The sequence below is a fragment of the Oncorhynchus kisutch genome, linkage group LG10, assembly GCF_002021735.2.
Source record: "Oncorhynchus kisutch isolate 150728-3 linkage group LG10, Okis_V2, whole genome shotgun sequence".
Lineage (NCBI taxonomy): Eukaryota > Metazoa > Chordata > Actinopteri > Salmoniformes > Salmonidae > Oncorhynchus > Oncorhynchus kisutch.
In genome coordinates, this window is record NC_034183.2 from 54,500,651 (window position 1) to 54,526,490 (window position 25,840).

The window sequence follows — 25,840 nt, forward strand, 5'->3', positions numbered from 1 at the left end:
TTGAGAGGAATGGAAGATTCGATATAGGCCGATAGTTTTTTATATTTTCTGGTTCAGGGTTTGGCTTTTTCAAGAGAGGCTTTATTACTGCCACTTTTAGTGAGTTTGGTACACATCTGGTGGATAGAGAGCCGTTTACTATGTTCAACATAGGAGGGCCAAGCACAGGAAGCAGCTCTTTCAGTAGTTTAGTTAGAATAGGGTCCAGTATGCAGCTTGAAGGTTTAGAGGCCATGATTATTTTCATCATTGTGTCAAGAGATATAGTACTAAAACACTTGAGCATCTCTCTTGATCCTAGGTCCTGGCAGAGTTGTGCAGACTCAGGACAACTGAGTTTTGAAGGAATACGCAGATTTAAAGAGGAGTCCGTAATTTGCTTTCTAATAATCATGATCTTTTCCTCAAAGAAGTTCATGAATTTATCACTGCTAAAGAGAAAGCCATCCTCTCTTGGGGAATGCTGCTTTTTAGTTAGCTTTGCGACAGTATCAAAAAGGAATTTCGGATTGTTCTTATTTTCCTCAATTAAGTTAGAAAAATAGGATGATCGAGCAGCAGTAAGGGCTCTTCGGTACTGCACGGTACTGTCTTTCCAAGCTAGTCGGAAGACTTCCAGTTTGGTGTGGCGCCATTTCCGTTCCAATTTTCTGGAAGCTTGCTTCAGAGCTCGGGTATTTTCTGTGTACCAGGGAGCTAGTTTCTTATGAGAAATGTTTTTAGTTTTTAGGGGTGCAACTGCATCTAGGGTATTGCGCAAGGTTAAATTGAGATGTCCTTCCAGATTCCCTCTGTCTACCCATGGACGCCAGAGGACAAACATCAGTTAACCACCTAACTGAGGAACAAGGAATCTTTGTGTTGTCTGAGAATTTATAGCACGACTTTTGATGTTCCTTGGTTGGGGTCTGAGCAGATTATTTGTTGCAATTGCAAACGTAATAAAATGGTGGTCCGATAGTCCAGGATTATGAGGAAAAACATTAAGATCCACAACATTTATTCCATGGGACAAAACTAGGTCCAGAGTATGACTGTGACAGTGAGTGGGTCCAGAGACATGTTGGACAAAACCCACTGAGTCGATGATGGCTCCGAAAGCCTTTTGGAGTGGGTCTGTGGAGTTTTCCATGTGAATATTAAAGTCATCAAAGATTAGAATATTATCTGCTATGACTACAAGGTCCGATAGGAATTCAGGGAACTCAATGAGGAGCGCTGTATATGGCCCAGGAGGCCCGTAAACAGTAGCTATAAAAAGTGATTGAGTAGGCTGCATAGATTTCATGACTAGAAGCTCAAAAGACGAAAACGTCTTTTTTTTTTTTGTCAATTTAAATTTGCTGTCGTAAATGTTAGCAACACCTCCGCCTTTGTGGGATGCACGGGGGATATGGTCACTAGTGTAGCCAGGAGATGAGGCCTCATAGAATAGATGTTTCGGCGGTTGTCGGTCTTCACATTCCATGGTACATAATTCCTCGCTGCAGACTAGTAATTAGTATCGAAGATGTGCTCTTATTCTGTCGGTATCGATAGTTTCAGAGATTCAACAACCATTACAACCTTAGCTTCTACTGAGGTCTTTTTGTGGTCTCTACTCAACCTTCGCTCCCTCAGCTGACCGAGGTAGGCATGTCTGAAGAGGATTCCATCAGGTGGGGTTTTTATTCGGAACAGTAGAAAAGGGCTGTCCCATGATGCCAGATCAATGTCTGTGCTCATGGGGGTGGGCAAATGACTTAGTTAAACTTTGAAGGGAATACAATTCTCTCACATTAATGGTTCAACATCACCTTACATAATTTCACAAATAGTTTAATCTTTACTCATTCATTTTATACAATAATTAGATGCTAACCTCATAACGGAGGCTCCTGTATAAACAGAGTTATGGTAATGTGGCCATATTGTCTTTCCTGAGGTCACAATCGTAAAACAAAACGGACCGGGTCATAGCTGGCTTCTCCACCGACCGGTTACACATTCTCCAAAACATGGATATTGTTTAGTTCTCAAGTTCTGTGATGAAGAAGAAGTTCCTTTGTTCTACTGTGAAACTCTCTCTCTCTATATATACTGCCTGGCCCTGAGGAGAGTCTCCTCATTGAATGTACGACCTGAGATAACAGAACCTGGGTGTAGGGGGAAGAGAGAGTTGGTGAGAGAGAGGGGGGAGGGTACTCGCTATACCCACAGAGGGCCACGTCATGACAATATGGATTTGACGTTTAAAAAACATATAGACGAGCCGGCTAAGAAGCTAAGATTTAAAGTTGGCTTTTTCTACAGAAACAGACGGTGCCTTTCTCTAAGCAGTAGGAAGCAGATTATTCAGTCAACCTTTTTATTTGTTCTTGATTATGGTGATGTCATTTATCAAAGTGCAGCTGCTAATAGTCTTAAACCTTTGGATTCTCACCACCAAAGTGCCCTTCGTTTTGTTACAGGTGACAGTTTTGATATTCATCACTGCATCCTGTATCAAAAGGTTGGCTGGACTTCCCTAAAAGACCTGTAGATCTCTACATGACTCCCCTTTTTGTGGGCCCTACATCATAAACTTCAGTCTTATCTAACTTTGCTGTTGAAGTATAGACACTTGAGTTTCCTAACCCATTCACAGGATTGGTTAACTCTTGAGGTTCCTCTGGTATTTTAGTTTTAATGCACCGTATTGCTTGAACAAAATTACAAATACATTTAATCTTGATGTTCTGGTGCCTTTCGGGCAGTTTAAAGTATTGACTGGAGACGTATTTGTCGAGGAATGTAACTGTTCTTCTGGGTGATGTTTTCTTTGTGCTTCCCATGACTGTGTTTTTGTATTTTAATGTGTGTATGCATATATACAGTACCAGTCAAGAGTTTGGACACACCTACTCATTCAAGGGTTTTTCTTTATTTTTACTATTTTCTACATTGTAGACTTCAAAACTATAAAATAACACATATGGAATCCTGTAGTAACCAAAATATTGTTAAACAAATCTAAATATATTTTATATTCGAGATACTTCAAAGTAGCCACCCTTTGCCTTGATGACAGCTTTGCACACTCTTGGCATTCTCTCAACCAGCTTCACCTGTAATGTGTTTCCAACAGTCTTGAAGGAGTTCCCACATATGCTAAGCACATGTTGGCTGCTTTCCTTCGTTCTGCGGTCCAACTCATCCCAAACCATTTCAATTGGGTTGATGGCGAGTGATTGTGAAGGCTGGGTCAACTGATGCAGCACTCTGTCACTCTCCTTCTTGGTCAGATAGCCCTTACACAGCCGGGAGGTGTGTTGGATCATTGCCCTGTTGAAAAACAAATGATAGTCCCTTTAGCACAAACAAGATGGGATGGCGTATTCGCTGCAGAATGCTGTTGTAGCCATGCTGATTAAGTGTGTCTTGAATTCTAAATAAATCGCTGACAGTGTCACCAGCAAAGCACCCCCACACCATCACACCTCCTCCTCCATGCTTCACGGTGGGAACCACACATGCGGAGATCCTCCGTTCACCTACTCCGCGTCTCGCAAAGACACGGTGGTTGGAACCAAAATATTCACATTTGGACTCAGACCAATGGACAGATTATAGAAAAAGGGAAATGCCTGACAAGCTAGTCTGACATTCCAGATATACTATAGATGGATGTGACTGCTAGTATCAGTCTTGGATGTGGTGCATCAGAGATGGGGCAAGATACAAGTTGGGCATAGACAGCAAACGACGTCTGGAAGCCAGCAGACAGTGATTCAGGAGTCTGAGTGCCTCAGTCACCCTCTCTGTCTCCCTCTCTCTCTCTGTCTGCCTCTTTCTCTCTGTCTGCCTCTTTCTCTCTGTCTCCCTCTCTCTCTCTGTCTGCCTCTTTCTCTCTGTCTCCCTCTCTCTCTCTGTCAGCCTCTCTCTCTCTGTCTGCCTCTTTCTCTCTGTCTCCCTCTCTCTCTCTGTCTCCCTCTCTCTCTCTGTCTCCCTCTCTCTCTCTGTCTCCCTCTCTCTCTCTGTCTCCCTCTCTCTCTCTGTCTCCCTCTCTCTCTGTCTCCCTCTCTCTCTCTGTCTGCCTCTTTCTCTCTGTCTCCCTCTCTCTCTCTGTCAGCCTCTCTCTCTCTGTCTGCCTCTTTCTCTCTGTCTCCCTCTCTCTGTCTCCCTCTCTCTCTCTGTCTCCCTCTCTCTCTGTCTCCCTCTCTCTCTCTGTCTCCCTCTCTCTCTCTGTCTCCCTCTCTCTCTGTCTCCCTCTCTCTCTCTGTCTGCCTCTTTCTCTCTGTCTCCCTCTCTCTCTCTGTCAGCCTCTCTCTCTCTGTCTGCCTCTTTCTCTCTGTCTCCCTCTCTCTCTCTGTCTCCCTCTCTCTCTCTGTCTCCCTCTCTCTCTCTGTCTCCCTCTCTCTCTGTCTCCCTCTCTCTCTCTCTCCCTCTCTCTCCCTCTCTCTCTGTCTCCCTCTCTCTCTCTGTCTCCCTCTCTCTCTCTGTCTCCCTCTCTCTCCCTCTGTCTGCCTCTCTCTCTCTGTCTGCCTCTCTCTCTCTGTCTGCCTCTTTCTCTCTGTCTCCCTCTCTCTCTCTGTCTGCCTCTCTCTCTCTGTCTGCCTCTTTCTCTCTCTTTGTTCTTTATTTCACTCTTATTAGTATCTATCCTGATGCCTAGTTACTTTACCCTGCCTTCTAGTGTATATCTACCTCAAATACCTCATACCCCTAAACATTGATCTGATACGGGTACTCCCTGCATATAGCTCCATTCTTGTGTACTTTATTTCATTCCTTTTCTGTGACTGTCTTATTTTTCAACTCTGCATTGTTGGGAAAGGCTCATAAGCAAGCATTTCTCAGTAAAGTCTACACCTGTTGTATTCAGCGCATGTGACAAATAAAATGTGAATTGATCTCTCTCTCTCTCTCTCTCTCTCGCTCCTTCTCTCTCTCTGTCTTTCTCTCTCTCTCAAACTCAATCTATATTTTATTCCCAACATGTGTAATGTGCAATGTGTAGAACATTCCATAGCAATTTGCCATCAAGCAAGCAGAGCACGTGATTGTCTTTCATCAAAGATTGATATACAGTAGGTGTGTTAGGTCAATAAGAAATGGCTCTATATACAGAACAATAATATTTCAGAAACGTTGAGCTTCTATGCACGAGTAATAATAGTGTAATATGTTCTTCAGTCACAGATCAACCCCAGCGACAAAGATAAAAGACAATCAAGACATAAACTACAACAATTACCGTGACCTACTATTGGATTTTCACTGCATCTTGTCGAATGTTTATTGTGTGTTCAGCTCTTATCCGGTTGTAGTTTTTAGTTTTGGGTGTGTAAGTTTAAAGAGGATTTTGAGTGTAAATACTATGACTAATATGATTAGGTTGAGATTTTTGATTAACATATCCCACCTACACAAACACAAATACCAAGATGCATTTAACATTCAGACTCATTCATACAGAAAGAATGCCTTATTCTAGTCCTTATGGCTGAAGGTTGCTGTGTGTCCTGTGTTCACAGCAGTGGAGGCTGCTGAGGGGAGGACGGATAGTAATAATGCCTGGAATGGCTCAAATGGAATGGCATTAATCACATGGAAACCATGTGTTTGATGTATTCGATACCATTCCACCAATTCCTTTTCAGCCGTTTACCACGAGCCCATCCTCCCCAATTAAGGTGCCACCAACCTCCTGTGATTCACAGTTAGTGTTATTGACCAAAACATGAAATTCAGAGGAAATTGTCACTGTATACTGTATAAACACTGTATAAAATCTGTGCAGGGATAAATGTTCATTTCTGATATTGAAAGGTCAAAGGGGATGTGGTTTATTGTCCAATTACCACACAGAAGCAGCGGTGCATTTCTGAAAGCATTGCGACCTTGGTAAAGAATGTTCCATGTGTCCAGAAGGCTGCCCATTCAAACTGTAAGTGCATGTTTGGCGCCATCTGGTGAAGTCTGAAATCTGGCAGCACTATTACAGCAGTAAGCAACGGTCCAATTACACCAGCACATCTCACAGCATTTAGTGTATCCCAAATGGCACCTTATTCCATTTATAGTGCCCTACTTTTGACCAGGGCCCATAGGGATCTGGTCACAAGTAGTTCACTATATAGAGAACAGGTTGCCATTTGGGATGCATGCAACCTTAGATAATTACATGGGTTTCCAATGCACACATTTGTAGCTCTTGTTCCTTCAGTTGTCATTCCCAGCCACCAATAACCAGCAGACGTTTTGGACATCCAGTATCCACTGGGGTTTCTCAGTCGATGCTGAGTAATTATTGCCCCGCTCGGTTTTTACATGAAAAAAAGGGTGTGTTACTTTTTCCATTGACAAGTGTGAGTGAGGGAGAGGTTTGTGAAGCTGGGGTGTGTCAAAGGCTGTGTCACAATGCATTGCTGTGATAGGGTGGTACCAGGCTGTGAGGAATCTGTTGCAGGTCAGTGCATGCACATGTACAGATGCAGAACCCACATCTTACCCAGACCTGCAATGTTTTCAATTTGTTCTCCCTCATCATGTCAGAGCACAAAACACAGTACTGCGGAATGTGCTATGAGTGTTGTAGTGCTGGCTGTATGGATAGCATTTGTTACAACAGTCTCATTGGCACAAATCCCTTACACTTTTTCAAAAAATCTAAAATATCTTCTCCCTTAGTATTGGATGTAAAAGAACTAGCAGTAGCCAGTAGAACACCGGCAAATACAGGAAAAGTCCAAACTATTACATTGGAATGCAGTATTTCCTGTTCTTTGTTATTTTCTCGTCTGCTCTCGTTCAAAATGATGCCTCATTTTCTGTGTGCCGTGCCACACCTGTGTTTGTGCACGAACACGCAAAAGTGTAATCGGAGTAGGTGTGACTTCAGCCAATTCCTCCTCTCCTCCACCAGTCTGGGGAAACACGAATCTACTCTACTCTGCCTGACACAACTGGAGTTTTCTGAACTTAGAAGGTGAATATCTTTACATTGTCATAATTCACATGTTCTGCCTGCGACAATATTTAGCAAGCGGTGCATTGGGATCAGAATGGTTTGTTTGCCTTACCTTGCCTAGACTTTTAGAAACATGCATGTGCCTGCAAACCGTTCTGAGGTTCGAGTTTGAAAGGGAAGATTAAAGAGATTTTTAATGAATGTTATTTTGATTGTGTTGGCAAAGCTACTCTCATGAGAGAAATATTATGTCTTCAGCTGTCATTATCTTTACACTCCAGACGTACTCTGTTTCCACACATCTAAATACCACTATACAGCTTTTTCCCCCTCTAACTCGCTCAGACCAGCCAAGATGCCAGAGAACGCAGAGGCCGTTTCAGCCACTCTAACCACCAACAGGAACTGTACTATAGAGCTCACCAATGTCACCACCGGTTACTGTCTCATCAACCCCAAGTATGTTGGCATTCAATACTCTAATCTCCTTACATTACATACAGTACACCACTATGGAAAAGAAATGAATTAGCCAAATAACAAACCAGCTGTCCATCCCCAGATTGTTATTTGTCTGTTACTTTTCAGTGGAATTTCTCAGAGTAAATATATTTTATGACAGGCTTCTCTTGGATGGGTGGTTTTCATGTGTAACGTGGCTTTGAGTACATCCACCTATCCATCATGAAGTGACACAACGTGGCTCATTGCACACCGCATGCTGGCTCACTCTGTGTTGCTTACGAATCCATAGCAGCACTCACACTCCATCCATCAGCACAGAGTGGCTGGACAGAAAGAAAGGGACAGTGAAATGACTCAAAGTAGAGGGACAGTGAAAAAGTGTACAGTCACACAACTTTAAGTCCAGTTGTAAGGTTTTGCATTTTATCAGCAACATGAATGTTCAGATAATTCATTTGAACTTTAATGACCCCCCATTCCCATTACTAACCCCCCAGGGTGTATATGTCCAGTGGTTTCTGCTACCACCCACCCCAGCCCACCGTCCGCACCACCAAGACAGAGGTGTGCTCCTTCACCAAGGATGACGACACAGCCACGGGCGCCGTGGGGGTCCTGACCTACGACCTTTTCCACATGCAGAGCCGCGTGTGCTCAGAACGCATGGCCATCATGTTCTCCGTGCCCTACGACTACAACTTCTACAAGAACTGGCTGGGGGTGGGCGTCTTCGAGGTGGCACGCGCCTGCGACAAGCAACTGTACAACCACATGTACAAGGAAAAGGACTTCAGCAAGTTTGTCCGATCAGAGGCCAGTGGGTCAGGGGTGGAGTACAAGGCCCAACACGTAGACCTGAGGGCCACCATGTCCAATGTTGGGAAGTCCATCATTAAGGTGGAGCTCTATGATAAAATGGGGCACTAATAAGACAAGCTGGTAGCTGAGCCATTTTACCAACTCACAGCAGGGAAAGAGTTTATATTTATGCATAATCACGTACTAAATATAAGAATCACCCAACTTAGGTGGTTAATGTTATCCAATTAATACATCTTTATCAACTGGAAGATATTACTGTCTAATTGTTCACAATACTTGATTCTTCTTTTCCTGCACCTGTACATGTTTGTTTTAATAAAAACATTGAACAATGAATTGGTGTAAGATGTTTTAGTGATAACCTTTAACATGCACTTACACACCTGATCTACTGAACAGTTTCACGTATCATTCATATTTACCATTAAGAATAAATGATTGTACATTGAATTCCGTTTCCTAGAACTGTCAGTTTTTAATGAATCATAAAGAGACGTTATACTAGCCATAATACAATAATCCCATATGATTCAGTGACTATTGGCTCAGAATTTATCATTATCCTGTCAGGATTTATATGGTTCTTGGTCTCCTGCCTTGTCCAACGCCCTGTAGAACTGCACCATATGAGAGATGACCGTAGCTTCAGGGGTGCATGAATTTACTTGTTCAGCTTATTCAGTGCCTCTGTTGCACAATACCATTGCAACAGAGAGGGGGGGGGGGGTGAAAAAAAAGGTCCCTCCTTTCAGGTGCGTTTTTACTAAACTAAACTCTGGAGCTGAGAGAACACGCTGAGAGAAGTCTTACAGGTAAGATATTACTCATATTACCTTTACAGGTAAGATATTACTGCTTTTCATGGCCACTATGAGTATTACTGGAATAAGTAGAACTAGAGGTTATATAGTAATTGTAAGGGTGACAGTATTCCACCTACATGTGAACACTTTCCACAATCTATTTTTAACACAAATCTTATTTCCATTTGGTTCTCCCACCGGTAACCATTAGTTTGATGACAATTTATAGATTCATTATTGGGCATATGTGAATCTGTTCGTGCAATTTACATGTCGGACATCCGTTTGATTTGCAACCTTTTCCCTGCAAATGAAAGTGGAGATGATTTTCTCTAGGATTCCCCTCTCTAAACTGGCTATTGCACAGTTCCTTAGTAATGTAATTAAAAAGCCAGGCTTCCCAATGAGCCCGAGCAGAGTGAGCAGCCGCTCTGTTATTGTTGAGAACTGCCTTGAAATCTTCCTTATTACACATAGCTCTCAGGCTTTTCTGACATCTCCCATTCTAAACTGGCTGTTTACTGCCTGTGCGTGTCGTGTGTCATCAGTCAAACGGCCAACAGAGAAGAAATTGCTGTTGAAAAGTGAAGACTGTTCTCTACTGTATTTGATTCTGAGAAAAAAACCAACTCTTGACCCTGAGCAAGGCATGTCGTAACAAAGAGTGAAGGGTTTCAGAGGGACACTTACAGTAACTGTATTCTACAGTACGTTTTTGGACAGAATTGGATCAGATATGAATACAGATCCTCTTGGCATTCCAGGGGGTCAACCACAAATGTATTTCTGCACAGCAGTCCAACTGAAAAGCTTAACCCTGCTGGCCTCTGTATTATAGAAATAAAGAGGTACATATCAGAACCACTCCAAAATGGCAGAGTCAGCCGAGGCCGTGGTCGCTAACCTGAGCAGCAAGAGGAATGTCACCATTGAGATCACCAATCTCACAAACAACTACTGTCTCATAAACCCAAAGTGAGTGCACACCTTACCAAACTATTGTTATTGTCACGCTGTACATGCAAGGAAATGTTGAAAGCGTAACGTTGTGTGTGTGTCCTCACTAGGGTATTCCTGGAGAGTGGGGAAACCTACAACCCTCCCCAACCCACAGTGCGGCCCCTAAAGATTGAAGTCTGCACATTCAGCAAATCAAGCGCCAAGGCAACGGGCAGCTATGGCGTTCTGACCTATGACCTCTTTGAGAGGTCCCGGAACGACTACATCGAGACGGTGGCCCTCATGTTCGGTGTGCCCTGGGACTACAACGTCTACAAGAACTGGTTCGCCGTGGGCATCTTCAACAAGGGCCGAGCCTGTGATGCGTCACTGTATAAAGAGATGTACAACGAAAAGGACCAGAAAGGTTTCATAAGAGAAGAAGCCAATGGCTCAGGGATCAGCTATGAAGGGAACTACCTGGACATCAAGGCCACCATGTCCCCCATGGGCAGGGCCATCATGAAGGTGGAGGTATGGGACAAGCTGTTCACTCCCAGCCAGCAGGCCCACTAAGGGGAACCTCCAGCCTCCACCCTCTCCACCAGCACTACAGTATACCTCTGCTGTGTTGAACCTCAGTAACCAATCCCTCCACCATTAGATATTACTATCCTGCCGTACTGCTACTGTTTGTATGTTTTGTTGCTGACATGTCTGAATTTCAAGGCATCGCCGTTCAGTAAATCTGCTTAAGATCACAGTTTAGTTTGCTTATGAATCCAGGCAGAAGCGATATCTGCTCTTTTCTGTAGAGATCACTGTTCTGTTCATCTCTCAGTAGCATCCTCTTTCAACTGGCATCTTCTCTAGAAATGTAAATCAAACAATGACTCACCAGAGGACGAGGGTGCATAGCTTACTTAACAACACATGGCCAGGAGCTGTCTTTGTCTGTATCTACTTATGGCAATGCTAGTCTATGGAATAAATGTTGTTGTTTTGCTAAAGCTATTTGTGTTTGATGAGTTTCTCTCTATTGATTGAGCCTGGAAATATTATGCAACACTGGCCCTGAAGGAAAAGGATACTGGCCTTCAATGGATAGCTAATACTGATATGAAGTCTGAATAACATTATGCATTGCATACCATGCAGGTTATGTGCAGTGGTGGAAAAAGTACTCAATTGTCATACTTGAGTAAAAGTAAAGCTACCTTAATAGGAAATGACTCAAGTAAAAGTGAAAGTCACCCAGTAAAATACTACTTGAGTAAAAGTCTAAAAGTATTTGGTTTTAAATATACTTAAGTATCAAAAGTAAATGGAATTGCTAAAATGTACTTAAGTACCGAAAGTAAAAGTATAAATCATTTCAAATTCCTTATTTTAAGCAAACCAGACGGGGCAATCTTCTTGTTTATTTATTGACGGATAGTCAGGGGCACACTCCAACACTCAGACATCATTTACAAACAAAGCATTTGTGTTTAATGAGTCCGCCAGATCAGAGGCAGTAGGGATGACCTGGGATGTTCTCTTGATAAGGGTGTGAATTGGACCATCTGTGACCCGATTCAGGAGATTCAGGAAACTAGGCGAGTCCAAGTCACGAATTCACTGTTTAAACTTAAAACATTTTTTAAAATCAAAATGCGTTTTTCAGCAGAAATGCCTTCTGGACCATGTGAACTTTCATGTGCCTTAAAAACAAACTTTTATGCCATCTGTAAATATGAATAAAATTGTTACGAGCATTGTTGGTTAAGCCACAGCATTTTTTCCCTATCTAAATGTAACGAGTACTTTTTGGTGTCAGGTAAAATGTATGGAGTAAAAAGTATATTATTTACTTTAGGAATGTAGTGAAGTAAAAGTAAAAGTAGCCAAAAATATAAATAGTAAAGTTTAAAAAAACGATTTAAGTAGTACTTCTAAGCATGTTTTACTTTACACCACTGGTTATGTGCAGTATGTAAGGCCATGTTACATTTTCCATCAAATCATATTTAGACAGGGCCTAGTCTGTAGAGGGTACCTGTGATCAGCTAAATTATAGTGTATCTGTAGCAAGATGAGTGACTCACAGAGTTGCAGTGAGTCAATGGCCATGCCTGGCACACCCTATTCCATCACATTCAAGGCGTAATGCACGGTTTGCATTATAGTAACCCTTGAGAAGCACAACCATGTCAATATTAAACCTCTATTGAAAGCAAATGGAGCATTTGAAAGGCTCTTCAGAGGAACAGTAGGCCTGCCGACTGCTTCGAGGGCCTGACGGAGGAGATGACAGCCAGTGAAAAGGAAGTCTATTCCCCCTAACAGCTATCATTCACTAAATACCAACACAGAGAAGAAACCCTTATCACTTCTACTTACAGTCTAATTCTAATTCCCGAGCCCTATAGGCAGAGGCATGGGTATTTCTTGAAACGCTATCAGACCATCAACAATACAGCCCCACAATGTGAGTGACTTACACACATAGAGTTCACACTTATTATGCTAATAGTACTGCTACGGTTGGAGGGATGCAATCATTAACCTTGTGAAAGTACTGCTAGGAGAGAAAGGTGCAGAAGCTCTTAAATCACATCCCAGCCAGATGTTATTGCGTTTCTAACAGCAAATCCATTTACAATTCCAACTCTGCATTTCTAACTCCCCCCCGCGGTAGATTCATTCTGATTTAGCAACGTTAACTATTTACCGCCACAAAGAGGCCCTGATCAAAGGTTTCTCCTCCCGCTCTAGCATTTACATAATATAGAAGCATAAACTAGCTCTATTTAGGCTCAATCTCAGAAGCTTTGTTGAGTGGTGCATTGAAACAGCGACAGGCACTGCCGCCTATAACAGATGGGGCCACTCGGCAGCGCAAAGCAGGGCTTTTTGTCTGTTACATCTTTGAAAGAGGATAAACTCCCTCACTCCTTTCACATTCTCCCTCTTTCAGTCTCCCACATGTATTCACTCATACACCTGCATATACTTATGCATGCTTTCATGTATTGTGTTGTATGTGATTGTGTTTTGTGTGGGTACGGGCGGTTAGGCGGGCGGGCGGGCGTGTGTGACTACATTCGTGAGTCTGTTCGTGTGTGTGTGTGTGTGTGTGTATAGACTCATACAATAGTAAGCTTAGCATTTAGTATATTTTCTCAAAAACAGCCAAAGCACAACAACATACACATAAGCCAGTATCACAGGAGTCATTTGGTAGTCAGCTAAAGTCCCTGCTGATTTCCTGTACTTTTACACGTTGATTTGAGGAGAATCAGTTGATTAGAGCTGAACATTCTCCTGTCTCTGGTGTTAAACACAATACTGGCAAGATAATAATGCACCTTCATCTGCTAAAACATTCCATGGTCTGAACTAACAAATGTATTTATGTATTATTAAAGTGCTGAGAGCCATCTTTATCTGCTTTCAAAGCCTGCCACCTAGAGGCTGTCCCAGGTAATGACTCACACTGTACTACAACAGAATATTAGGGAGCATTTATCTAACTAATACTGGGCACAATATATAGAGGTACATCTAACTTGACAGTTAGCTGCTATTGAACAAAAACGAGGAGAAAAGAGGAGGAGAAAGTTTTGGAAAATCCCAAATGTCAGCACAATGAAACAAAATCTCATGATAACAGATTTCAAAGGACACAATATCCTCAAGACAGCCTTCATCGGAGAGGAGGAGGACTGATGTCATACTGAGAGTTGAGAGGTCAGCTCACCCAATGTCTCCCTTCAGCAGCCTGCGGTCTTGATGTCCAGTCGGGCCTGGTACTCCTGGGAGCTGCGCTCTGTGTCTGACATGATCTGGGTCAGCCGGCTCTCCAGACCTGGCACCGACGCCTGTAGGCTCATCATCATAGCTCTGTAGCAAGCTTCCATCTCCGCAAGGTTCCCCTCCATAGAGACATCTACAAGGGCAGGGCCACAGACACACAGTGAGAACTGAACTGAACTCTGATTCCTCATTCCTTCTTGGTTAGGTCTGACTTGGACACTTGTTTTTTCTGGAGGTCATTTTGTATTTATTTTCCAAATAGATGTATGTTCAATCCCTACAGCAGAAAAGCAAGGGGCAAGAGTTGTGATGTCTTTAGCTGAAGTGATCCTTGGCACTGTAAAAATCACTTGTGGCTTGTTTTGAAACTCTTTAGGCCTATTTGTTCTGAGCAACATGATGCATGTTGTAATAGTAAATCATAGGGTCCAAACTGAGAGTCTTATAATGTGACAGGTAAATGAGAAACTAACGTGCTTCCATGCAAGATGTTCTAAGTCTGCCGTGCTGGGCGTGCCACCTTACCATGGACCTCTCCATCGGTTGTGTTGGGAATGCCACTTTACCACGGAGTGGGGACACTGCAGCTCCAGGTCTCTGGCGGTGGACTGGCCGCTCTTTAGCTCTACACTGGTGTTCTACAGGACCTCAGTACTGGAGCTCACCTCCTGCTGCACCTCTTCAGCTTGAGGGAACCAAACACACACAGGTCAAAATCGTTAACTAATGAACAAACGTTTCATAAGACATCTATCAAATATGTGACATGAAAACATCATAATAAAAAAGCCACATAAGTATTTATTATTGAGCATCAATTCTGTTATTTCTTGAATATAAAATAATGATCTTGAAATGTTGTGCATTCAGGTCCCTGTAGTCATACACTATGCTCTATGGGCCCTGGTTAAAAGTAGTGCACCCTACAGGAATAGGGTGCAATTTGGGACGTACTCTATGTCTGTGTGTTTGTCCCCTTGCCTTGTTCTTGAACCAGGCCTCGGTCTCTCTACGGCTCTTTGACGCCATGCCCTGGTACTGCTCTCTGATCTCAGTGATGACAGTGTTCAAGCCCTGGTTTCTGCTCTCTGATCTCAGTGATGACAGTGTTCAAGCCCTGGTACTGCTCTCTGATCTCAGTGATGACAGTGTTCAAGCCCCGGTACTGCTCTCTGATCTCAGTGATGACAGTGTTCAAGCCCTGGTAGTGCTCTCTGATCTCAGTGATGACAGTGTTCAAGCCCTGGTAGTGCTCTCTGATCTCAGTGATGACAGTGTTCAAGCCCTGGTTCTGCTCTCTGATCTCAGTGATGACAGTGTTCAAGCCCTGGTACTGCTCTCTGATCTCAGTGATGACAGTGTTCAAGTCCTGGGCTGGGGCCGCGTCCACCTCCACCTGCACCTGACCACTCATCGGGGCACGGAACGACATGGTCTACTAGGAAACAACAACAACATCAACTACATGTGCTACATGTGGACAATACCAAAATAAATGATCTAATGACTCTGCCTCCTCACAGCAAAATCTGTTAGTCCTTCAATTTCCTTTGTTAATATGGACTCTTTTGATCTAAATTGCTATTGTTTTATAGATGAGTACTGAATTGCATGGCCTCTAAAGGCAAAAAAAGTGTCCCATACAATAAGGGGATCTGCTGTACCTATGTTATGTCTGAAGAAGTCAGTTATACATTATTCTGTCCTAGTTCTAATCCTAGTCCTAATTCCAACATATACTTGATATTCAGGATTTCCTTAAGTGCCTGAGGGTGATGGTTTGTAGTGTGATTTCCTTTCCGGTCCATAGAGGTATTTAAAACCGTACTAAAATCTTGCACCATAATAATATGTCTAATGTTGCTTGTAGAGTTGATCAATTCTTATATATATTTTCAAAGAAGCTTGGATCATCATTATTTGGACCGTATAGGTTAATAAGACATATCCATCTACCTTGATGATCTGTTTGGACAATTTGCACATTTGGATCAAAATGACCCCTTTTGAATTTCTTTGCCCATGGGAGAAATATATTTCGTCCCCAGGTCCTTTTTCCACAAAACTTCATCTAAAATTGTTGAATGGGTGTCCTGTAAACAATAGATATTATATTAATTCTCTTTTAGCCAGGTAAATACTGATTGTCTTTTCTTATTATCTGCTAGGCCATTACAATTGTAATTGGCTATACTTATTTCACCACTTACCATAATGAGACACAACTTTCAATTCTATTTATCAAAATCTATGTTTGTATACATACCATTAAAAAGTAACATGTTGATTTAGTGTCTATATAGCTGGACCATGATATTTGCATTGCTACTAAGTAAATCTCCAATTGGTCCACAATATTCCACCCTCTAAAATCCCTCCTCCTCCCGAGTTTGTTTGTCATCCCAATGCCCGGGAAACCACCCAGCAGACCACCCGGCAGACCACCCCCGACCCCCCGTATCCCATAGCCCTGAAAAGACTGGTGATCCATCCTTTGAAAAGAGCACACAGTGCCATTTACAGAACAGAAATAGATCAACTGCCAAATGCATTTCCATCTCGCTCACCTCGATTTGTATTATATATAGCCATCCAAATATATATATATATTATTTTTAAAAATTGTTTTATCCTGTTTCTTATTTTCCATAATTAGCTATTCATATTTGTAGTAATGTAGGCAATTTATGAAAAGGATTTACCTCTCATCAGTCACGCCATTACCAAAATTACATTATAAAACAAGCAATTATTATATTAGCAAACAGTTGTTGTGAATCATCCTCTATTGTCCCTAACATCTTTTACTCCTTCGCAACAGTTGTGGGATACGCACATACACCCACACATTCATACATACTCAACCCTTTCCCCCCACACAACCATAGGCTCACATTCTCAACAGTAGCACCATCCCAGAGCCCAACTCAAGAAAGGCCTTGATTTCCAAACGCACTCACTGTTGCAGCTGCATGAGAAGGCCTGCAAGACTGCAAAAAATGGGAAGAAATTGAAAGATTTTATGAACCATTGTCACGTCCTAGATGATGGAGGTCAAATATACACCTTTTCCCTGAAACACCCACAACATAGTCCCCAGTATTGACCATATTCCCAAGCATCTCCATGCAGTCAGACTTTTGATTTTGTGCCACCAGGGTGACAATAATATACCCCCTCTCTGAATGTCCGAGTGTGACCCCCTCCCCATGGGTTACTGCAGCTAGTGTTGCCAGCACTGCCACTGCCTGGGTGGGGGCCCCCCCTCCCCATGGGTTACTGCAGCTAGTGTTGCCAGCACTGCCACTGCCTGGGTGGGGGCCCCCCCTCCCCATGGGTTACTGCAGCTAGTGTTGCCAGCACTGCCACTGCCTGGGTGGGGGCACCCCCCCTCCCCATGGGTTACTGCAGCTAGTGTTGCCTGCACTGCCACTGCCTGGGTAGGGGCACCCCCCCTCCCCATGGGTTACTGCAGCTAGTGTTGCCAGCACTGCCACTACCTGGGTGGGGGCCCCCCCTCCCCATGGGTTACTGCAGCTAGTGTTGCCAGCACTGCCACTGCCTGGGTGGGGGCCCCCCCTCCCCATGGGTTACTGCAGCTAGTGTTGCCAGCACTGCCACTACCTGGGTGGGGGCCCCCCCACCTCCCCATGGGTTACTGCAGCTAGTGTTGCCAGCACTGCCATTACCTGGGTGGGGGCACCCCCTCCCCATGGGTTACTGCAGCTAGTGTTGCCAGCACTGCCACTGCCTGGGTGGGGGCCCCCCCTCCCCATGGGTTACTGCAGCTAGTGTTGCCAGCACTGCCACTACCTGGGTGGGGGCCCCCCCACCTCCCCATGGGTTACTGCAGCTAGTGTTGCCAGCACTGCCATTACCTGGGTGGGGGCACCCCCTCCCCATGGGTTACTGCAGCTAGTGTTGCCAGCACTGCCACTGCCTGGGTGGGGGCCCCCCCTCCCCATGGGTTACTGCAGCTAGTGTTGCCAGCACTGCCACTACCTGGGTGGGGGCCCCCCCACCTCCCCATGGGTTACTGCAGCTAGTGTTGCCAGCACTGCCATTACCTGGGTGGGGGCACCCCCTCCCCATGGGTTACTGCAGCTAGTGTTGCCAGCACTGCCACTGCCTGGGTGGGGGCCCCCCCTCCCCATGGGTTACTGCAGCTAGTGTTGCCAGCACTGCCACTGCCTGGGTGGGGGCCCCCCCTCCCCATGGGTTACTGCAGCTAGTGTTGCCAGCACTGCCACTACCTGGGTGGGGGCCCCCCCACCTCCCCATGGGTTACTGCAGCTAGTGTTGCCAGCACTGCCATTACCTGGGTGGGGGCACCCCCTCCCCATGGGTTACTGCAGCTAGTGTTGCCAGCACTGCCACTGCCTGGGTGGGGGCCCCCCCTCCCCATGGGTTACTGCAGCTAGTGTTGCCAGCACTGCCACTACCTGGGTGGGGGCCCCCCCACCTCCCCATGGGTTACTGCAGCTAGTGTTGCCAGCACTGCCATTACCTGGGTGGGGGCACCCCCTCCCCATGGGTTACTGCAGCTAGTGTTGCCAGCACTGCCACTGCCTGGGTGGGGGCCCCCCCTCCCCATGGGTTACTGCAGCTAGTGTTGCCAGCACTGCCACTACCTGGGTGGTGGCACCCCACCGGAATCCCCACCGGCTAGGTACAAGGTCATCAAGGTTCTCATTAGCAGCTTTGAGAATTTCCTTGTATAGTATGCTTTCCCTTTAGGTGGCTTTGGCTTTGCAGAACCAACCCTGCCAAGCAGGCTCAGAATCTTGAGGGGGCAGTGCTGCTCTTGGTCTCTGACCTTTTGGCTGCATACAGGCCACTTACAGCAGGCCCATAAAACAGTTAGGGACTTCTCCTTAGTATCTGGGTCATTCAGGTGGGTGTCTAGGGTATAGGGTTGTGGACCGTTCCATCAATATAGGATCATAAATAAATACATTATATATATCATTTATTTAAAAATGTAGTTCCCCATGATAGGAACACAAATAAATTAAATGTATAATTTATTTTAAAACAGTTCCATCATGATAGGACAATAAATAAATAAATATGACGTATAATTCATTATAAAAGTATATCCATCATCTGAACAACATTGAAAGCTCTCTCATACCCCGGCCCACAGCAATACATTGGCTCTGGGATATGCAACCATTTAATTTCTCACTCAACGCCATACTTTCCCAAACATAACAAAAATAAATAAACACACACCACACCATCCACACATACTGTGCCTTCTGTTTACTGAGTGTATATCTTCACCATGTTGAATTAGTGCTTGTCTGTTCCAATTAGTTATCTTTGAAGATATATAGAAAAGCTATTTTTTATTGTATTGTTACAATCCATAACAGGGCAAGAATTGTGTTTCATTATTTTACTCGTCTATAAGAACTTTGTACTTTAAAAAAAAAATAACCATGGAGTAGTCTTTGTGTCTCTGAATAACTGGTTATCAATATATAGTTTATCAACGACGAGAGCTACTAGTTTCCCTTTTAATCTATTTTCCTTGAAAATTGGATACAGAACTTTACACCGTTCTGCAATTTCCTTTGGGAACTGATCATTCATGCCAATTTTGGTCCCAGCAAGTATTTTACCCAGGTTTTAACCATTATTTCATCTTTGCCCTCTCTGTCCGAAGCGGTGTACAGGTTCGAGTTGGATTTTTTCGATAGCTTCGCGTGGAATCTGAAGCACTGTAAGGAGGAACTCTCTAACTACAGATTCAGGAACTTCTTCTTCTTTCTCTTGGATACCAGTAAGTACCAGCTTCTCTCGCATGGATCTCGTCTTTATGTCAAGTAAGGCTTCTTCAGAACGATGTTCTCCTTTTTAAGTTCATTCACTTCGGTTTCAATCTTATTGATTGTCCCTTTTAGCTTGTGTGTTTCCTTCTCCAATGTCGCAGCTTTTTCGTAACTCATCTCGAGGCTTGACTTCGACTCTTTTGATATCCTTACTGACTAATTCAAGTATACCCAGTTTGTCATTTATTGATTTTTAACAGATCGGTTTCGACTTTTACCATTGCCGGTGGTGAAAATATGAAATCGTCTGTGTCTGTAGAAGAGTTACGTTTTCGTTTTGAAATTGGTTCCCGTCTTACCCTCCGCAATGTTTGGGTGTTGCTTGTTTTCATAATATTTTGTCGACAAATGTCTCTAGTCTTAAGATTAGTTTTGTGTTATTATCCAGATTGAAGGTTATCACCCACCAGATTGTGTAGTGCTAATATTTAGTCTAACTTGCCGATATTGAATATTACGTTTTTATCTTGAGGTGCTCTACATAACTACGTTCAGTCAGTCCGCCATTACCTGTATCAGCATAGGAGTTGGCAAGACAACACAGACAGATCTGGGACCAGGCTATCCTACTGTACTACGAGACCCACCTTCTTATGGCTCTCCTTGAGGTAAACTACCCCCTCCTTCACGTTCTCCAGCTGCATCTCCAGGCCGCTCCTGGCCAGGGACATCTCCCCCAGCATCTTCTTCAGCCCCCACGATGTCAGCCTCCACAGACTGGGGCAGGCCAGACTCACTCTCAAACCTTGTGGTTGACACTTAGTTTGGACTCCAGTTGATCAAATTATACTATCAATATATCATATGATATCTGACATTTCAGCAATTGTAATGCTATGGAATTATGTCTTTTATTCATTCCTGAAATATTCAGATCAATCTTGAGTAAAAAGGGTAACTAATTGCTAATAGCTTATATGTTAGACTCACTGGATTCTGAAGCCAGTTTGGTGCTATCCACCGGTAGGGCCAATTCTGCCACTACAGTGCTTGTTGCAAAGAACTTCACACAGAGAAAAGTATCAGGTTTCAGGTTATATTATCTCACGCCACTGTAGACACCTTTCCATTTCATCATTAAATAGTTTTGCATGACACCAATGTTATTTTGCATAGGTCACAATATGTAATGAATGCATCAGTGCTCAGTAAATGCAGAAACTAATTGCAGATACTCTCGTTAATCTTGTGTATTGTAAAAGTCTTGCCTGGCAGCTGCTGTAACCTGGGAGTTGAAGGAATAAAGGCGACCAGCACTCACAAATTATATTCATGCCATGTACAGTAACACAACAAAATCTATCAGTATTTGTGAGTTTTCTCCATCTTAATTCATGCATGTTTGGGCCATCATAGTAAACCTACAAGAAACATACCTTGGAGTGGAACTCGTCAATGGGCACTTGATGGGTGCTGATGTCCCTGGTGTCGACCTTGACGTGGCTGAGCCCCTGCTCCCTGAACTGCAGCTCCGGCTTGGTGTTGGCCTCATACAGGGTGGCAACCCTCTCCAGGTATGTATCCAGGTGCTCCTCTGCCTCCTCCAGCTCCACCATCCATGGAGAAGCCACTGAAGATCATCCCTCCATCACCTCAAGAGCCAAAGCCCCCACCCATGGAGGTGAATCAGCCCCCACCAGCAGAGGAGGAGGCTGTAGTGGAGTAGATGCGAATCCACTTACCTCTGGTCCCTGTGTACACACTTCCAGACCTCCCGGAAATTATGGACATGCCCATATCAGAGCATGAGGAGTTGAAGCTCCCCATGGAGGCTCCTGAGCTTAGCCTGACTCCAATGCTAGAGAAGCTGTGGCTGCGAATGGAGAACGTGACCATAATGACATCAGAGACTGCAAGCAGGGTGCAGTTGTGGTCTCTCTGTGAAACACTGTTATTAATGGGCATGTGGAATGTGCTGACTGGGGTCTGCCTTGAGCCATCTCAGTATTTTCATGTTCACGATCACAGGGTCTCTCTCTCTCTCTCTCTCTCTCTCTCTCTCTCTCTCTCTCTCTCTCTCTCTCTCTCTGTCTCTGTCTCTGTCTCTCTGTCTCTCTGTCTCTCTGTCTCTCTCTCTCTATGTCTCTCTCTCTCTATGTCTCTCTCTCTCTATGTCTCTCTCTCTCTCTCTCTATGTCTCTCTCTCTATGTCTCTATGTCTCTCTATGTATGTATGTATGTATGTGTATATATATATGTATGTATATATATATATGTATGTATGTGTATATATATGTGTATGTATGTATGTGTATATATATATGTGTATGTATGTGTGTGTTGTGCTTACTTGTCATATTGGGGATGAGTAACATGTCTCTCTCTCTGCCTTTCCTCTGCTGTCCCTTATTGCAAGGCCAATACACTACATTTCACAATTACTAATTAGTGGCTTGCGTAGGCCATTTACTGAATTACCTTTAAACATTGACACACGATCTGCATGTAAGCGAAAAGGTTCTATTGAATAGTTGCTGTGTATTTCCATATCCTCAGACTGTGCTCTCTCATCCTCACATTGGCTAAATGATGAACGCCAGCTCTCTGTCTGGGACTGATCCTCTGACAGCAAGATAGACAGGAGATCAATACAAACCACTGCCCATCCCGTCTTTGGCTTTTCCTTCTCTTAACCCCCCAACCTAAACCCACCCACTGCGCACACACTGGTTGAATCAATGTTGTTTCCAGGTCGTTTCAATGAAATTACATTGAACCAACATGGAATAGATGTTGAATTGACGTCTGTGCCCAGTGGGCATGCTCTGCCACTCAGTCCTATCTGTCAGCTAGTCAGCCCATCTGCAGGATGTCCTCTAGCTCTTTCACTCACAAACATGCCACCCCCTCCCCTCCGACCCCCTCCTCTATCTCTTGTATGTCCAGACGTGCAAACAAGAGTGATAGGGTCATAGGTTTACATTACTTAGTGGAGGATGGCTCATAATAATGGCTGGAATGGAGTCAATGGAATAGAATCAACCACATGGAAACCACATTGTTAATGTGTTTGGTACCATTCCATTGACACCATTCCAGTCATTATTATGAGCCGTCCTCCCCTCAACAGCCTCCACTGACACTACTGTACAACTGCAAACCGCAGTAACTGCACATTTGGCCAAAGGTTTTGTAGTATCTGTTTTATCTTGTGTCCTGGTTCAATTATCTTCAGTTTCAGTGAAAATACTGTAGTGTCAAATTTCCAGTAACTACAAAATCCATGTAAAAACCAAGGCAAGCAGTAGCAACTTAAGTTACTAAGTGAAGTTACTGCACTCTGGGTTTGTTCCACTGTGTTTTGACTGCAGTTACTGCAGTTTGCCTATGGTATCGAGTACAGGCCATCCCGATCATGACTCACACACACCATGAGACAGCCAGTGATCCAGTTGTTACCAGAATAAACAAGGCACAATCCCCACAGACCAATTATGGTTGAACTCGCACTGAAATGCAAATACCCAGGTAATGTATACATCGTTTGTGATCTTGTACCTCCCTCTTTAGTTACAGATTTAGTTCCCTAATGCAATTGGTAACCTTAATGTCATCATTTGCATATTGATTCAAAAAACACATCGTTGGATCTGTTTGGATGTGTTTACAGACTAAGCTTCTTCTTCCTTTAGGTTATCCCACCAAGGTGAAATCAAAGGATTTGAAAAGCATAAATGAATCCAAGTACATGTGTTTGTCAGAAACGACTGGCGTCCACAGAGGGGTGTGTTCACCATATGGATGAGATTGAATCAAATTGAATCAAGTTGAATCAACAATCAAACATACATGTCTGAGTTGAGCTTTCTTAATGAAACATCAAAACTATTGTTGTTTTGGGTTGTTTATCAAAGTCAGCTGGCTAACTTATTGATCCTGCTTTGTGGCATAACCCTCTGGTCCTTTCCCAGGGAGGGAAGCAGGGAGAAGAGACGAGAACAGCCGCCAGCGACGTGTCAGCCTATGTCAGCAGTAGATCTAGGAAACAATGTGGCTCTTCTAGATCACTTGACTTGAATCTTTAATCTGCACGTTGAGACGTCTCACAACATTATTTGAACAATGTTGTCGATCTTTAAAACAGTGTACACAAGGCACGGATCTCTGGGGTATTTTGCATAACAGTAAATGCATTTTTTAAATGTAGTTGTAGTCTCAAAACAGCAAATACATTCATCAAAACAATAATGATAATACATGATCAAAAGAACACGACTGCCTGCAATAAACAATCATACCTCTTGAGTCAAGTTGAGAAAAAAAATGTGTTAGTCTACATCCGATGTAATCAATAGATCTTCATTGCAGACACATCATGATGATCAAAATAGAAAAAACAACTATTAAAAGGTGCAACTACTCTCCTTTATGCATATTTCACCAAACAATTTAATGCACATCAAATCAAATATTGTTTCTGATCAAAAAGGAAATTAGCAAAAAACTATGAAATAGCAGATATGATTCATGTAGTAACCAAAAAAGTGTTAAAAAAAATCGAAATATATTTTATTTAGGTTCTTCAAAATAGCCACCCTTTGCTTTGATGACAAATTTGCATTCTCTCAACCAGCTTCACCTGGAATGCTTTTCCAACGGTTTTGAAGGAGTTCCCACATATGCTGAGCACATGTTGGCTGCTTTTCCTTCACTCTGCGGTCCACCTAATCACAAATCATCTCAATTGGGTTGAGGTTGGGTGATTGTGGATGCCAGGTCATCTGATGCAGCACTCCATTACTCTCCTTCTTGGTCAAATAGCCCTTACACAGCCTGGAGGTGTGTTGGGTCGTTGTCCTGTTGAAAAACAAATTATAGTCCCAAGTGCAAACCAGATGGGATGGCATATCGCTGCAGAATGCTATGGTAACCATGCTAGTTAAGTGTGCCTTGAATTCTAAATAAATCACATACAGTGTCACCAGCAAAGCACCCCCACACCATCACACCTCCTACTCCATGCTTCACGGTGGGAACCACACATGCAGAGATCATCCGCTCACCTACTCTGCGTCTCACAAAGACAGCGGTTGGAACCACAAATTTGGAATCAACTGACCAATGGACAGATTTCCACCAGTCTAATGTCGATTGCTTGTGTTTCATGGCCCAAGCAAGTCTCTTCTTCTTATCTTTGTCCTTTAGTAGTGGTTTCTTTGCAGTAATTCGACCATGAAGGCCTGATTCACACAGTCTCCTCTGAACAGTTAATGTTGAGATGTGTCTGTTACTTGAACTCTGTGAAGCATTTATTTGGGCTGCAATCTGAGGTGCAGTTAATTCTAATGAACATATCCTCTGCAGCATAGGTAACTGTGGGTCTTCCTTTTCTGTGGTGGTCCTCATGAGAGCCAGTTTCATCATAGCACTTGATGGTTTTTGAGACTGCACTTGAAGAAACTTTCAGTTGTTGAAATTTTCCGGATTGACTGACCATCATGTCTTAAAGTAATGATGGACTGTCATTTCTCTATGTTTATCTGAGCTGTTCTTGCCATAATATGGACTTGGTGTTTAGCCAAATAGGGCTATCTTCTCTATTTCATCCCTACCTTGTCACAACACAACTGATTGGCTCAAATGCATTAAGAAGAAAAGAAATTCCACAAATGAACTTTTAAGAAGACACACCTGTTATTAATTGAAATGCATTCCAGGTGACTACCTCATGAAGCTTCCAACGGCTTACCTCGAAGTGGTAGGCCACAGTGCTGTCTGTCCTCTGTTGCAACACTCACTGCCAAGTTCCAAACTGCCTCTGGAAGCAACATCAGCACATAAAATGGGTTTCCATGGCCGCACACAAGCCTAAGATCACCATGCGCAATGCAAAGTGTCGGCTGGAGTGGTGTAAACCACTGGAGCAGTGGAAACAAGTCCTCTGGAGTGATGAATGACGCTTCACCATCTGGCAGTCTGACGGACAAATCAGGGTTTTGTGGATATCAGGAGAACGCTACCTGCCTGAATGCATAACACCAACTGTAAAGTTTGGTGGATGAGGTATAACGGTCTGGGGCTGTTTTTCATGGTTCGGGCTAGGCTTCTTAGTTCCTGTGAAGCATACAATAACATTCTAGATGATTCTGTGCTTCCAACTTTGTGACAGTTTGGGGAAGGCCCTTTCCTTTTTCAGCATGACAATGCCCCTGTGCACAAAGCGAGGTCCAGAAATGGTTTGTCGAGATCAGTGTGGAAGAACTTGACAGGCCTGCACAGAGCCCTGACCTCAACCCCATCGAACA

The 25,840-nt window shown here is 43.7% G+C and overlaps 2 protein-coding genes and 1 long non-coding RNA gene across 4 annotated transcripts; all 3 read left to right on the forward strand.

Annotated features, from left to right (window-relative positions):
* The first annotated feature begins 6,761 nt into the window (after nt 1-6,761).
* LOC109897598 (bryoporin-like) lies at nt 6,762-8,554 on the forward strand. 2 transcript variants are annotated; one of them, XM_020492115.2, is made up of 3 exons: nt 6,762-6,949; nt 7,277-7,390; nt 7,894-8,554. In XM_020492115.2, the coding sequence occupies exons 1-3, from the start codon at nt 6,777-6,779 to the stop codon at nt 8,321-8,323; spliced, it is 717 nt and encodes a 238-aa protein (XP_020347704.2). In that variant the 5' UTR covers nt 6,762-6,776; the 3' UTR covers nt 8,324-8,554. The 2 variants fall into 2 exon arrangements, with proteins under 2 accessions (XP_020347704.2, XP_020347703.1); XM_020492114.2 differs by having other exon boundaries at nt 6,818-6,949; nt 7,252-7,390.
* Nucleotides 8,555-8,940: 386 nt separating this feature from the next.
* On the forward strand, nt 8,941-10,974 carry LOC109897599 (DELTA-stichotoxin-Hcr4a-like). Its single transcript, XM_020492116.2, has 3 exons — nt 8,941-9,030; nt 9,860-9,996; nt 10,089-10,974. The coding sequence occupies exons 2-3, from the start codon at nt 9,893-9,895 to the stop codon at nt 10,534-10,536; spliced, it is 552 nt and encodes a 183-aa protein (XP_020347705.1). The 5' UTR covers nt 8,941-9,030; nt 9,860-9,892; the 3' UTR covers nt 10,537-10,974.
* An 8,392-nt stretch (nt 10,975-19,366) lies between these two features.
* LOC116375861 (uncharacterized) lies at nt 19,367-21,612 on the forward strand. The gene is made up of 3 exons (XR_004211277.1): nt 19,367-19,546; nt 20,068-20,203; nt 20,952-21,612. It is a non-coding gene; the product is annotated as an uncharacterized LOC116375861 (long non-coding RNA).
* Nucleotides 21,613-25,840: the final 4,228 nt, after the last annotated feature.

Coding starts and splice junctions, on each gene's coding strand:
- LOC109897598 (XM_020492115.2), top strand. CDS start 6,777: ATGATGCCTCATTTTCTGTGTGCCGTGCCACACCTGTGTTTGTGCACG. Junction 6,950..7,276: donor GAGTTTTCTGAACTTAGAAG/GTGAATATCTTT, acceptor TAACTCGCTCAG/ACCAGCCAAGATGCCAGAGA. Junction 7,391..7,893: donor TACTGTCTCATCAACCCCAA/GTATGTTGGCAT, acceptor CTAACCCCCCAG/GGTGTATATGTCCAGTGGTT.
- LOC109897599 (XM_020492116.2), top strand. CDS start 9,893: ATGGCAGAGTCAGCCGAGGCCGTGGTCGCTAACCTGAGCAGCAAGAGG. Junction 9,997..10,088: donor TACTGTCTCATAAACCCAAA/GTGAGTGCACAC, acceptor TGTCCTCACTAG/GGTATTCCTGGAGAGTGGGG.